At 40.9% G+C, this 13,006-nt stretch overlaps 1 protein-coding gene across 1 annotated transcript; it reads right to left on the bottom strand.

Moving 5' to 3' along the window:
- Positions 1-1,473: 1,473 nt before the first annotated feature.
- Positions 1,474-11,447, bottom strand: LOC308370871 (rac GTPase-activating protein 1-like). Its single transcript, XM_080845600.1, has 17 exons — positions 11,378-11,447; positions 10,900-10,993; positions 10,392-10,594; positions 10,075-10,211; positions 9,817-9,886; positions 9,622-9,675; positions 7,785-7,859; positions 7,233-7,341; positions 6,851-6,966; positions 6,409-6,573; positions 5,924-6,019; positions 4,134-4,335; positions 3,530-3,635; positions 3,210-3,342; positions 2,574-2,673; positions 2,145-2,247; positions 1,474-1,788 (listed from the first exon to the last, which is right to left on the bottom strand). Exons 2-17 carry the CDS (start codon positions 10,982-10,984, stop codon positions 1,731-1,733), a joined length of 1,812 nt encoding a protein of 603 aa, XP_080701726.1. The 5' UTR covers positions 10,985-10,993; positions 11,378-11,447; the 3' UTR covers positions 1,474-1,730.
- Positions 11,448-13,006: the final 1,559 nt, after the last annotated feature.

Raw genomic sequence — 13,006 nt, 5'->3', positions numbered from 1 at the left:
ACTGAAATAAAAGTACATAACAGCCTAGTTATTGAATAAGAATTAGTTTGACAGTGTCCCACAAAAGAAATACAGCTGTGGTGAATGATGAATGGCTGGGCGAAAACAGCCTTCAACAGAAAGAACCGCTGTGGGCATAGATGGTACACGGAGATCAAATAAATAAATACATTAGGCCTTTTTAATTACATACGCACAAATGTACCCATACGATAAACCGGCACCTTCGCTTTACCTTCCCATACACCATCGCTCAAGAGAAAAAACTAGAGTATGCCTACCTGTTTTTTTTTTAGGAAGAATGATTATGATGGATCGTTCTGACATCGGTCAAAAAGGTTATTATTCGAGTTGCATAGCTACAGAGATGCTCTCCCATGGACATTGTGACATCAACCTATTATGAGAAGTCCATTTTATCGTAAACGGGTTCTACGTAGATATTGAACTCCGCTCGCCTAAACCAAGGGTCTCACATTTTGTTGTTTTATACAAAATTATTTCTAAAAGACGTCTTAATATGCGAGGATTAACTGAATGAAAATGAATTGGTAAAATCAAGAATGCTTAACTTAGCTATTTACTTTCTACAACTACAACCTCACTCATACACACGTACACAAAAAAAAAGATCACGACCAGCTTTTCAAACCATACATTTGTATTTCAAAGCATATAACCATATGATCTGTCAGAGCAACAATGATCCAATACAAAACTAGAACAAAACTGTTCTTATTCGTGTCATGGAGTTACAGGAACAGAATGCCAAATTAAAAACTTGATAACCTAGCCCTTAAATAAATGTTAGTTGCATGATTAAAAGATATTACAGTTGAGATAGAAACAATTAGAACAGAATAAAAGTGGAAATTTCCCAATCCACTTTCCAGACAGGTGGATAACATTGCACATACCAAATGTTTCACAACACATAATTAAAAGCTATTGAAAACACAGAAATATATATTTTTGTGCTCCTGTGTGATCACAGAAGCACAGAACAGAGAGAATGATAATCATTTCCTCATTTAATTCACTTTGGTTTCATCAGCAGAGCCTGAAAAGAATTATCGCCATGGTAACAGTACACAAGGAAGAGGTCTTCACTTACCCTGAAGCCCCCCCCTTTTTAAAGTTAACTCTTAACATAACCATAATTCCTTTTTTTTTTTTTTTTTTTACTACACAGGGAAAAGATAAGATTCATCTTAAAACATCACTGTAATGAAAACCGGGAGAGGCGTGATCACATCTCACCCTTCCACTCAATTAAAACAATTTTTTTTTAGTAAAGCATCCTTTCCCATTCCAACTGTGCAGTGTAAAGTTACCTTAGTAGTAGGAGTGTTTGCTCTGCTAACCAACATTGCACAAGACAACAAATAAAATGCTGCAGATCAAAGGAGTGTGTGTTTTTTTTTTTTTAAAGGAACACAGTAAATGTGTTCGTATGACAAGCTCTCAGCTCTCTTTAACACAAAACGGGAGGTCTCAAGTTCCTTGTTAGGTGTCCATATCTTCTCATCTGAACCAAGATTCAACACAAGACATTAGTCATAAATACAGCAGGAAGTTATAAAACAACGGTGTTATAAAAAGCGTTAAAATATCCTTAAATATGGATGTAAAAGGCTGGTTAATATCTGGTAGCATGGAGTGTTGCATAGTAGGTTAAAGTGCTGGCAGGTTCTACAGTGGTGCCTCCAGCTTTGGCCTCCAGGAGATCCTCACTTCAGTAGCGGAGAGGAAAAGAAGCCCACGGATGGCTTACTCCTGCTCCCAAAACTGAAACAGACAAAGACACCATCATTCTCAATTACTCCTCACATACCCCTCACACACACTTACCCCTCACACACACTTACCCCTCACACACACTTACCCCTCACACACACACACACACACACACACACACACACACACACACACACACACACACACACACACACACACACACTCACTCCTCATACACAATAATGGTGAAGTACAAGATCATCATCATCATATTCACCAGTTTATCCATCTATATACAAAACATTGCACTGTAGCATCACAGCATAAATGACTGAAATCAGTCAGCTGAAAAGCTCTGCTACTGTTGTGCTTGGCAGAAGTGGATGTGTTAAAACAAACAGGCTTACATTGGAGTACTGAGGGTGGACTTGAACCGCTGAGAAAGCGAGCTGGAGGACGGGGTCTTACTCATCTGATGCTCTGGGGTGGTCACAGGTCCCAGAATACTCACTGCAGGGACACAGAAACATGACAAATAATCTCAAAGGGAACCGAAAGGTATATCCTTATGGAAAAACTATTTTAAATGTTCAACCCTCAAATAACCCGTACAAATTCTGCTTGGAGGGTGACGACAGAGGGGCTCTTATGCATTCTCATGTACGTACGAAAGTATATTTTAAATTCCATTTCTGAAGATGACACAAATGGTTTGCCTGAAAATGCCTTGCATCATGCCAGAAGGGGCGGTTTACAAGATAAAGCATACAAGATAAAGTTTTCCCTGGAACTTTAAAATATGTGTCAGGTTCAAAGGGGCATGGAAGATTGTTTACCTTTCTGCTCTGGAGTGTGGAGGCCTGGTGGTATATTCTCCTGCTGTACCATGAACTGGCGCCAGTACTCCAGAGGAAGGCTGAGGAGTCTTTCCACAACCTGTAAACATTCAGTGGTGGGGGAAGTTTGATATAATTGTACTTGAAATTTCTCTTCATTGGCTTACATTTATTACCAAAATAATTATAATCTTAAATTCTAGATCAAAAATCGGTTAAATAAACTGAACAGCGCCGGTGACACATAAAAATAAGCTTAACTGCAGTGACTTATAATTCTTGATAGGAGACAGATCAGGGACTTAATAGTTGCACTGTCAGTAATTGTCTCTCAGGTCCTCATTCAGGTTGGCAGATTTTAAATGACAAGTGAGCATTTGAATGCCTGTGTCAAAATGAATCACCAAGGATATAAGCTGCACTCAGTGGTACAACTAACGGAGATCACTGTAGCTAACCAAAAATGAAGTCAGGTTTTTATATTTCCAGTTTTGGGCCTAGTGCTTGAGCTACCACAGTTTGAATTTATACTTGGGGTCGTTGCTTGAAACATGAAGTCAAAAGACTCTTTTCCAATATCACTCCTAAAAGGGGAAAACATATCACAAAAAAGCGCCACCTCTATCTGAAGCTTACCCTGGGTTGACGCTGAGTGTCCATCAAGAGGGTCATATGATCTGGGTCCGGAACTGAATGGCCCACAATGGTGGGGCCAAACACTCTGGCCAGGTTGGTGGCATCCATCTTAGTGTCTGGACTTAGGGCCACCCTGTTTCACAGTAACAATACAGGTCAACTTATGTTCAAACCCACGCCTGTTGTGAACACCTTCAAGAGATAAGAATAATCACCAGAGATAAGCATATGGCTCCTGGATCAACCAAAGGTCACACACACACAAAAAATTGTGAGTTCAGACTATGAGAAGCATCTTATCGCAGAGTGGTTCCTCTTACCGCTGCAGATGCAGAATGAGGAAAGCCAGTGTGTCTCGGTTCGGCTGAGGCAGATCGGTGATGGTCTGGTACATCGCTGCTTTGCTGTTGTCCTCATCGCCAATTTCTAAACATAGAAGATGGAATTTGCAGTTGTATATATTTCTTCAAAAGTTGTCAGCAACAACATAGTCCTTCCTTAAGCCTTTCCTCCCCAGTCACATATACATGCTCTCTCATTCTCATAGTAATGAAGTATGATTGACAGGAGAGTAGAGAGAGGCCAATTAGACTTTTGTTTGGTTGTTAGTGGTCCACTTCCACATATTTTCCCCATTTACAGAGCTGGAATCAGTCTCAGTGACTGTTTTTGTCCTCAAATCATATGCTTTATTGATTACTGATAAGACTGAAGACATGCTCTTCAAATATTAGGTAGATGAATTTGAATTAAAAAATTCCAATACAAACACTACACTGGAAACGCTATATACAAAGAACCACGCTCAGCATTTGCACTCACTCTTCTTAAAATACAACTAAAACATGTAGCCAATCAAAAAACTTAATTGGACAACTCGACATCCCCATGACGACCACACCCCCCGATTCCCTGCTCCCTAACCTGCAGCCTGCATGAAGGCCCGGTTGAGCCTGCAGGTGAGCAGTGGCTCCTTGAGGTTTCGTAGAAAGTCCTTGAGCAGGCCAGCGACGACATGGATGTCATCCACACGGCCCAGAGGGGGAACACTGCCACCCCCACGCACAAAGCGATCCTTCAGGTCCCGCACCACACGGTCAGAACCCGAAATACGGTAGAGACCAGTCTGCAGGGAAAGGGACAGAAGAAAACAGAGAGGGAGCGGATGAGAGAAATAGACTCTGGGAACACCACACTCACACCTGCAGGCTAGCAGACCATCCCAACTGCCTCTGAAGCCAATGGGCAAAAAGGGAAATCAGAAGCAAAACAACACATAAATAAACTGCGCAGGAGTACAACTAGCGCAAAGGGCAGTGTTAGATAAATTAAATTAAGGCGCAGCCAGCATTATGTGAGTAGAAAAAACAGATTTCCTCACACAAAGGGTGGTATTCAGAAGTTGCTGCAGTGATCTCAGAATATGTCCTTGAGAGTTGAGCAGTAGGCATGAATATCAGTAAAAAAAAACTGGTGGTTTGCCTCAGCAAGGGAGTATAGGCCTCAGCACACAGGATAAGCAAGCAGATAAAAATACAATAACAATGTCTTCATTAAATTTCATAAAATAAAATCAGGCAGTCAGCCTCCTGCTGGCCAAACCTGTAATTGCCAGCATTAATGAGTCACTTTCACTCTTCTCTTGGTCTGTATATTAGGGCTGCAACTAACGATTATTTTGGTACTCGATTAATCTATCGACAATTTTTTCGATTAATCGACTATTCTAACGATTATTTCCATAAATTTAAATAATGATTCAAAATGTTGGAATTTGAATTTCAAATGGATTTGAGTAACAAGTTAATACAAATGTAATCATCATAATAAATAAATTAAAAGTGCAAATATGCTTTTAAAAGTAAAGAGAAAGTGCAAATAAAGTTTTAAAAGTAACTCAAAATAGCAATCAAGCCTCTGCAAGTGCAAAATAACTGGGCTGCAGGTGACATTCAAATTCAACATATGAAAAAAATAAAAATTCCACAATCTTTTGTTTGAAGATTGCTGGAGGAGTTTAACTATTCAGAACAAACGAAAACACATGCTACTCTGATAATTCACTGATTTACCACATTGCACTTAACATAACTGAAATAGCGTTAGCAAGCATCCTCCACGAGACGTTTTGTTCAAACATGTAAGAGTAAACCTTACAATAAGTTATAGATATACAGTATGTCTATGATAATTGCTGCTAGACGCTTACTGTTCTCATGCTCCCACAGCCCATTCTCTTTGAAATACTGAAATAGTGCTTCTTAAACTACTAATAATTGACCATCATTGAGAAAAATTACAACTTTTCTGTAGCCATATCTGATATGCAGCAGCTGCTAAACCAAGCTTTGTTTATTGTTTCCATGGAAACATGAGCCATCTCAGAATAATTCGCTTTTCACAGCTATTCCGCACTTCCTATATGCAATGCCGAATGAAAATTACCGGTAGCTCTGTTATCTTTTTATATTATATGACGCGTCGACCATACAAATCCACGTCAAAGATTTTTCACAATCGACGTCGTCGATTTTGTCAACTAATCGTTGCAGCTCTACTGTATATCTCCATGCTGTGAGTATACAAACCAGGGCAAGATGTTTGAACTCACCATCTCGCTATGCATAAATACATTCCTTTAGTGAGACAGAGTTCCTGGCTGTTAAATAAAGTATAGAGAAGAATGTGACTACTTTCAGGCCCAGTTGTTTTACCTCGTGCAGTCCCCTCTGCTCAATCTCGCCAACACACTGGATGACCAATTGTGGAATCATAGGTCCATGGGAAGACACATAATCACTCAGACGGCCCTGTGAATTGACAGATGGGGGGGGGGGGGGGGGCACACACATAACTCAAGCAGCATTATGGAGTTTTGGTCTCAAACTAGTGAGCCAATTAACCTAAAAAGCATGCAAAACCCTCACTTAAACACAGACAACATCCCAGTTTACACTGATAAAAGCTTGATAGCATGCTAACTAGTGTCTTGCAACATTGTTGGTAATGGTATGTGGCAAAAGCCTTTCTTACATTTTTTCAGGGTTTCCAACCCAATCACAGAACTACATAGCCTGGATGGCTAGTGGGAATGTCAAGTTGTTGCATATTGTTACTTCAAACGCGTTTTACGTCTTCTAGTAAGCAGTATTATCATTATCTGCATATTGCCTTAGTGTAACATCCTTGCATTACGTACCTCAGAAGCCTTAATTGGGGTAGCAGAGTTAGTGGGCTTGCAGGGCATAGGGCATTGCTGACGGCATTCAGCGTGTGCCACCAACCGACAAGACTGGCACTTCAAAGACAGCTTGCCAAACTTGATCTTCTTGCCACATGGCATGCAGGTCTCAGGCTTGATTACCTATAAGGTGTATGCACAAAGAACAGAAACCAGGATTTAGTTTGCCGTGTACCTGTGACAAAGTGACAGTTAGCAAGCAAAGGGCACAGATTATGGGGATGACAAACACATTACATAGCTGGTATATTACTCTGTGTATTTCCATTTTCATTTTATATTACAAGGGGGAAAAAAATTGAAGTTCTTTCCAGTGTTTTAGAGGAGCATAGGAACACTGCTCATCACATTCTTAACGCAAACACTTCTCAGCAAGTAATAAGTAAATCCTGTATTTTACCGTTTTGGAGACGAAGGCATGGGATTTGAGAGGCACACTGGCTTTAGGAGTGGGAGTGCAGACCACACTGGGGGCATCACTGACACAGTCAGTCGAGTCAGTGTCCCACTGAGGAGCTACAGAAGGGGAGACACAAAAGCAAGGTCATTATTGTTGCCCGACTGCCACGGAGAGGGGAACCCATGATCCAGTGTAAAATACGTATACGCTATGAAGATCTGCATTGTATACTTAAGGGGACACCATTACCATCCTTGCAATTTACAACAGATTAGGTGTACGAGTCACAATGACTTGAGGTAAATTAAATTAAATCCATTCTTTCATAGGATGCCATATGACCCTGTCTATAGTGAGTGCAGCCCTGCCCTATCCTGCTCACCATTCCTGTGGCTTCTGTAGGGAATGGACTGGATTGTGGACACAGCCTGAATTGGGCCGCCATTAGCAGGCACGGTCAGTGTGGTTTTTGCCACAATGGACTCATTTGCCTAAGGACACAAGACAAAATATGACAAAGCTGATCAGTGTTGCACTTTTAGTGCAAAGTGAGGTTTATATGTACCTTGTCAGTGTGAAACCAAACTAGACATGGTCTTTGGAGATTTGTGTTGGGTGTATGTTTTTTTTATTTTTTATTATCTAGAATTATAAGCACGATCATCTTTTTAAAGGAGCAGTAATGCGTTTTGGACAAAAATGAGCAATCCAACTACTGAAGTGCCATTTTCTTTTAACTGCATATTGCATAGCCTAGGTAACTAGTTTGAACAACAAGACTGTATATGTCCTTCACATCACTTTATACCACAACAATTTATAATGATAATACCAATACAAGCTGCCTTTTAAAATAATGCTTCATAAGAGAGAGAAATTGTTGCATACGGCCTCTAATTGAAGCAAATTGACCCGTGTGTTCAGACGCATGCACCTTTTCTGACTTGCGACCAATTGAGCGGGATCTCTTTGGACCATCTGGACCTTCCACATGCAGGCGTGAGGAGCGCTGCAAGCAAACACACACACATGAATAAACAGGGTACCCCCAGGATTTTTCATCTCAAATTTAAGACTTTTTAAGAACTTTTCAAGACCACTTTAGATGAAATTTAAGACCAACATCGCTGATATGCATATGAATAAAATTAAAAAATGTAATCATAAGACAGAACCATTTAAAACAATAACTGTGAGGGGTGAACGTGTGAGTGTGTGTTTGTGTACATGTGTGTGTGCATTGCGTGTCTGGATACGTCTGTGGGTGAACCTGTGTGCGGTTGTAATACAACAGATCCTACAGCCTTTGGCAGCAATCTGTTCATCCAGTATGATGAGTTCAGCCAACTTATTATAGCGGGAGCTTTTCCATAAAAGTTGCTGTGTTTTTGAGGTGTTTGTTGCAATTAAATTGCGGGAGCAAGTGGAAGTTGTGATAGAGATGCGAATTTCCCTCTTTGTAATTATAATTGAGTTATTTGTTAAAAATAAGTTATTAATAAACAAACATTCATTAAATAACAAAACCATTGAGAAATGGTCCTCTAAAATAATAACCTCACCAACATGCCAAATAAAAGAGGTAGCAAAAATATAGCAAAATAGGCTGTTAAATGTATATTACTTGTATTGTTGTTATGGAAACAAACACCGTTTAGTATTGGACTTTTACTTTGACATCCTTCAAATGCTCCTCTCGTGGAAATGGCAACAGCTGTTATCAAGAAACATAGTTATGCGATGTAATGCTAAACACGTAGTGAGAACAGTACATAGGCAACAACGAAGTGCACCTGTTGGTATTACAAAAGGACCACCAGTAAGACTGAATAAAGTGTTATGAATATCTCAGCCTTCACATATAATGGGGAAAAAACTACCTGTGTCACTGATCTGACCTGTCCTGCACGCCTTTCTGCCGTTATCAATCGGTTTTGCTATCCTTGTTAACTTATTTTATCTGTATAGGGGTTTATGTTGTTCAATCTCATATATTAATTTAAAGTTGTCCACTTTCAACTAATCCATTCCTCAACACTATGCTACCTTATCTTCAAACAGAGAGTAAAGTTAAAATCTCAATTGCAACAGCTTTCGAGGGTTTGGGAAATAATCGCTGTTGATTTGATGTTTGGTGGAGTCAATCCAGAATAAGTGTTGATGAAATTATTATCAAGTCACCCAAACTGCCGTGAAAAAAAATGTTAGACGTTTCAATTTCTTTAATCACCCAAAAGCCCCGCTCCACTGTTGCCTGTGATAGCAGAAGCTTATTAACTAGCATTGCCCTGTCCCTGACAGGGCAGTGTCCTAGTTAACTGTCTAGCTAGCTAGCGCAGCGAGTGAATAGCTAACGTTAGCTAGTTTTATCCTATATCGTGTCAGCATCTCCGCCAGTTCAGAGTCATATACAGGTTGCCTGGTATTTTGGATGCGACGTTTGGGTGTACTAAGATTCGTTGTCACAACGAACAATAAACAAATGTGGACTTGATGAAGGAAATTTAAGACCTGTTGACGAAATTTAAGACCGGTTGACAAAATATAATACCTTTTCAAGGCCTTAAATTATGAATACTAAATTTAAGACTTTTTCAAGTTTTTAAGACCTCGCGGGTACCCTGATAAAGCATTCGTTCACACAGCCGACAAGACTCCATGCCCACACACTGAAAACATCTGCCCTTGCAGTAGTCACACCGGTCTCAGTTTCTCCCTCAATGAGAGAGAGAGAAATAGAGAGAGATACATAGAGAAAATAAGTCCCTTACTCTTTTCTGTCTCTTCCTCAGCCTGACGGTGCGGATCGCTGAAGAATCCCAGTCCTAGGGGAGAGGGCAGAGTTTAATTAAAGCCACATAAACGACTGTGTAACTCAACTTAGAGTTAAAACTGGTCACTGCATCAGTCTACATTGTGTGTGTGTGTTTCCAGGAAGTCCTGGAAAATAAATAGGATAAGGTTACCAGAGAATCATCAGTTTTGTCGTAGCTGATGTCTGACAGGATGGAGTTTGACTCGTCAATGGTGCACAGCCTGAAAGGTTGAAAATGGAATATTTTACACACAACTGGGCATTCTGGTGCGCCACCACAAAATAGGCATTTCTTTTTACAAGCAAGTTAACAAATCGACAGAATAAGTGTTAGACATAGTTCTGTTGATGTGTGTATGTGTGTATATATGTGTACAGGGGGTGGGCTCAATATGTGTGAGTACATTACCTGCGACTGTTGTTGGGGTTGGATGTGAGAGTACGGGCATTCAGGAAGGCCAAAGCAGATCGCTGTTCATCGTTAAGCTGCAGGCTGGTGGATCCCTCACAGACCAACAGATCCCGAATCAACTGGATCTGACGATCCTACAACACACATACACACCATTAGTGGCAGGCACTGAGGTTACCACTCAGCTGTCCTACATTAGACCCAATACATTCAGAAAGCCCTGACAATCATACACTCACAAGGTTGCATGCACACACACGGTCCACCATATGTCAATGTAATGTTATTTGTGTAGAGGCACTAACGACACTCACCAGTTTCTCACACTCAGCCTCTGCTTTCTGTCTACGCCGGACCTCCACATCCACCTGGTTGCGCGCATGCTTCAGCTTCACATCCAGTGCCCCCCGCTCTGCCTCCACCTTGGTCAGCATCTCCCGGCAGCCACCCAGCTCCTCCTCTACGCGCAGCCATTGGCCACGGCAGCGCTCAAAGCAGACAGCCATCTGAAGGAACTCTGCATGGAACAAAGCAATATCTCTCAATCCCTTCTCCAGACTATCAGAGCTTCTCATTCATGAAAAACTCATGCTGGTGTGTCCCTGGAAAAAAGCATTCTCACATCTGATTCCCAGAGGTCTCCCATGTACACTTAAGAGCTGTACTCTTGGCCTCCTGAAATACTATAATGCAACCACTATACAGGGATTAATAGTCTATTTTTTTTTAGTATTTCTGTTGGTTAGTGCTTGGTTTTTGAGTCGTGCTAGTGCATGGCTGATACTGGTGCAGTTTCGTCAGAAACTTGTTCTGTTTACTCACGCGGCTCGACGCCTTCGCTGAGCACCAGATCCGCGTAAGCACGCATGTTTTCCAACAAGTTGAGCAGGTTCGGTGCGGCCTCCATGGCTCAGAGCTGGAACAAAACAACCAAACCACCAGAAGTTAGCTTATAGTGGAAATGTATAAAGCTACTCAGCGTCTCTCACTGAGAAAAGGGAATTCAACCCAAAGGCTAAAACAGGCTAAAGCGTGGCAGTGTAATCAGTATTTAGATGATATGTCAGCAATTACGTTAACATAAGTGTTGATAATAGGTTTTCAAACAGTAACATTATGTCGAGTTGACGGAGTTTATTACTAAGCTATTTATCCGTCTTTAGTGCGATTGAATGTAGCCAGTTGCAACTATGAAGAATGCCATCACCCACGCGAGCTGAAAAAATAAAGTTACTTAGGTGAGCAGGAAGCACATATCTTAGGGCAACGGGACTTTCATACAGGTTTCTGGACTACTTACCGTGCGAGATAAACGCTGAATAAATCAAACGGAGGCGTAGAGAGGTTCGGTCTTTACCTTTATACCGATACTATTTCCGAAACTATTCTAAGCACTACTTCCCTAGAGTAACCATAACCTAGCCTACATTGCTACACTCTCTTCCGCAGCCCGTCTCAGTTGTAATTCAAATACACCCGCCAACTGATAACGATTGGTCACTGTAGTGTTGCGTCACAGCTGGAGAATGGCATCCAGTGGGAGTGGCAGTCAGTGGAAATAATAAAGCGAGTAAGTTAATACATGATACAGCTCATACATTAAGTCACATTGAAATACTCAAAGTGTATAGAGACAACAGCTTATCAAAGTTGATGACATTTCTGCATCACATGACACTACTGTTAAAGCTGCACACTGCCCTTTTACCACAGAGGGTAGATCTATTACTTTTTGCATGCCTCCTCCGAAATACTTATTACATACGTTACAATACTTATAGGCCTACATATGATTTATTATGTACTTATAAGTGTAGCAGTTGACTTTTACAATCGAATGGCGAGTTCCACACAACCATGGGCTGCAACTTTACAAATATGCTTGTGAATGTCATGGAGCAGAGTATATAAAGTGGGGGGAATTGGAACTTGATCCAACTTCACCCCCTGGATCTCGTGTTCTGCAATGAGGACCATCTCCTCCAGCTTGTGCCCCGGAGATCTTTCTGAGACAGACCTCAAGAAGGATGTCCCATTTTGTTAAATGCCTCAGAGGAACCGAGGAACAAGAAGCGAGGAGAGAGGACCTATAAGCCTATAGGAAACAGAGGAGCATCCTTCACGGAAACGTTTTCCATTGGAATGGTGTATGATCCAAGGTATACATTTCCCTCCCCTTTCTTCACATTTGCCAGCCTAAAATGTAAAGTAAGACGTAGCAGTTTATTATGACCGGGGAAAAAAGATCAGTCAAACCCAGAAAACATTTTCATGTGCTCTAATTGTCTTCAAGTACACCAACCTAATGAAACTCTGGACATAGAGTATGTTGCCTACAAAAAAGTTAAAATAATAATAATAATAAAAAAAACAATACATGAAGACAGCAAAATATTACATCTGGTGAGCAGTATTTGTTACTGAGAATTCTCTGTGCTTTAGTGAATCAGAACAGTTGTAGGATAGTCAATATTGCCTGAAATTTCCACTGACTGCAACATAAATTAGGCCAAAATTCAATGCAGTTTGTTTAAAATAACTAAAACCTTTCCTTCTTAACATGCTGTTATATAGACCTGTGTCAATGTCGGAACAAATTGCAACAACTATAGGCTAATGGTTATTTGTTGCCACTACAAAGACAATTACAATATAACTAATTGATCTTAAATGCCCCATGCATGCATTCTGTTAACTACTTCCGCTGCTGTATTGTTTTCCACCAGTAGATGGTAGCAGAGCCTGGTGGTAACCTAGTCATTACGGAGGGGCACGTTCAATCTGAAAACGGTGTGCACTGGGTTGAACGTCATGTTTCCTCGAAACAGTGTGAAACGGTGTGCTACGGGCTATGAGGTAGGCTACGTTTTATGTCGTTTCATGTGTGTGCCAGAGGTATTACCCAATCAGCGGCGACGTGTATATAAAC

This window comes from Sprattus sprattus (genome assembly GCF_963457725.1).
Source record: "Sprattus sprattus genome assembly, chromosome: 10".
Classification (NCBI taxonomy): Eukaryota; Metazoa; Chordata; class Actinopteri; order Clupeiformes; family Clupeidae; genus Sprattus; species Sprattus sprattus.
Note: the sequence above shows the minus strand (reverse complement) of the source record. Positions and strands in the feature narration are given on the sequence as shown.

Bases quoted from the DNA above. Each gene is read 5' to 3' on its own strand.
- LOC308370871 (XM_080845600.1), bottom strand. From the start codon at position 10,984: ATGGAGGCCGCACCGAACCTGCTCAACTTGTTGGAAAACATGCGTGCT. The intron at 7,860-9,621 runs GTAAGGGACTTA...GTTTGCTTGCAG, and splicing joins TGAGGAAGAGACAGAAAAGA to CGCTCCTCACGCCTGCATGT. The intron at 3,636-4,133 runs GTTAGGGAGCAG...TTCTATGTTTAG, and splicing joins GGCCTTCATGCAGGCTGCAG to AAATTGGCGATGAGGACAAC.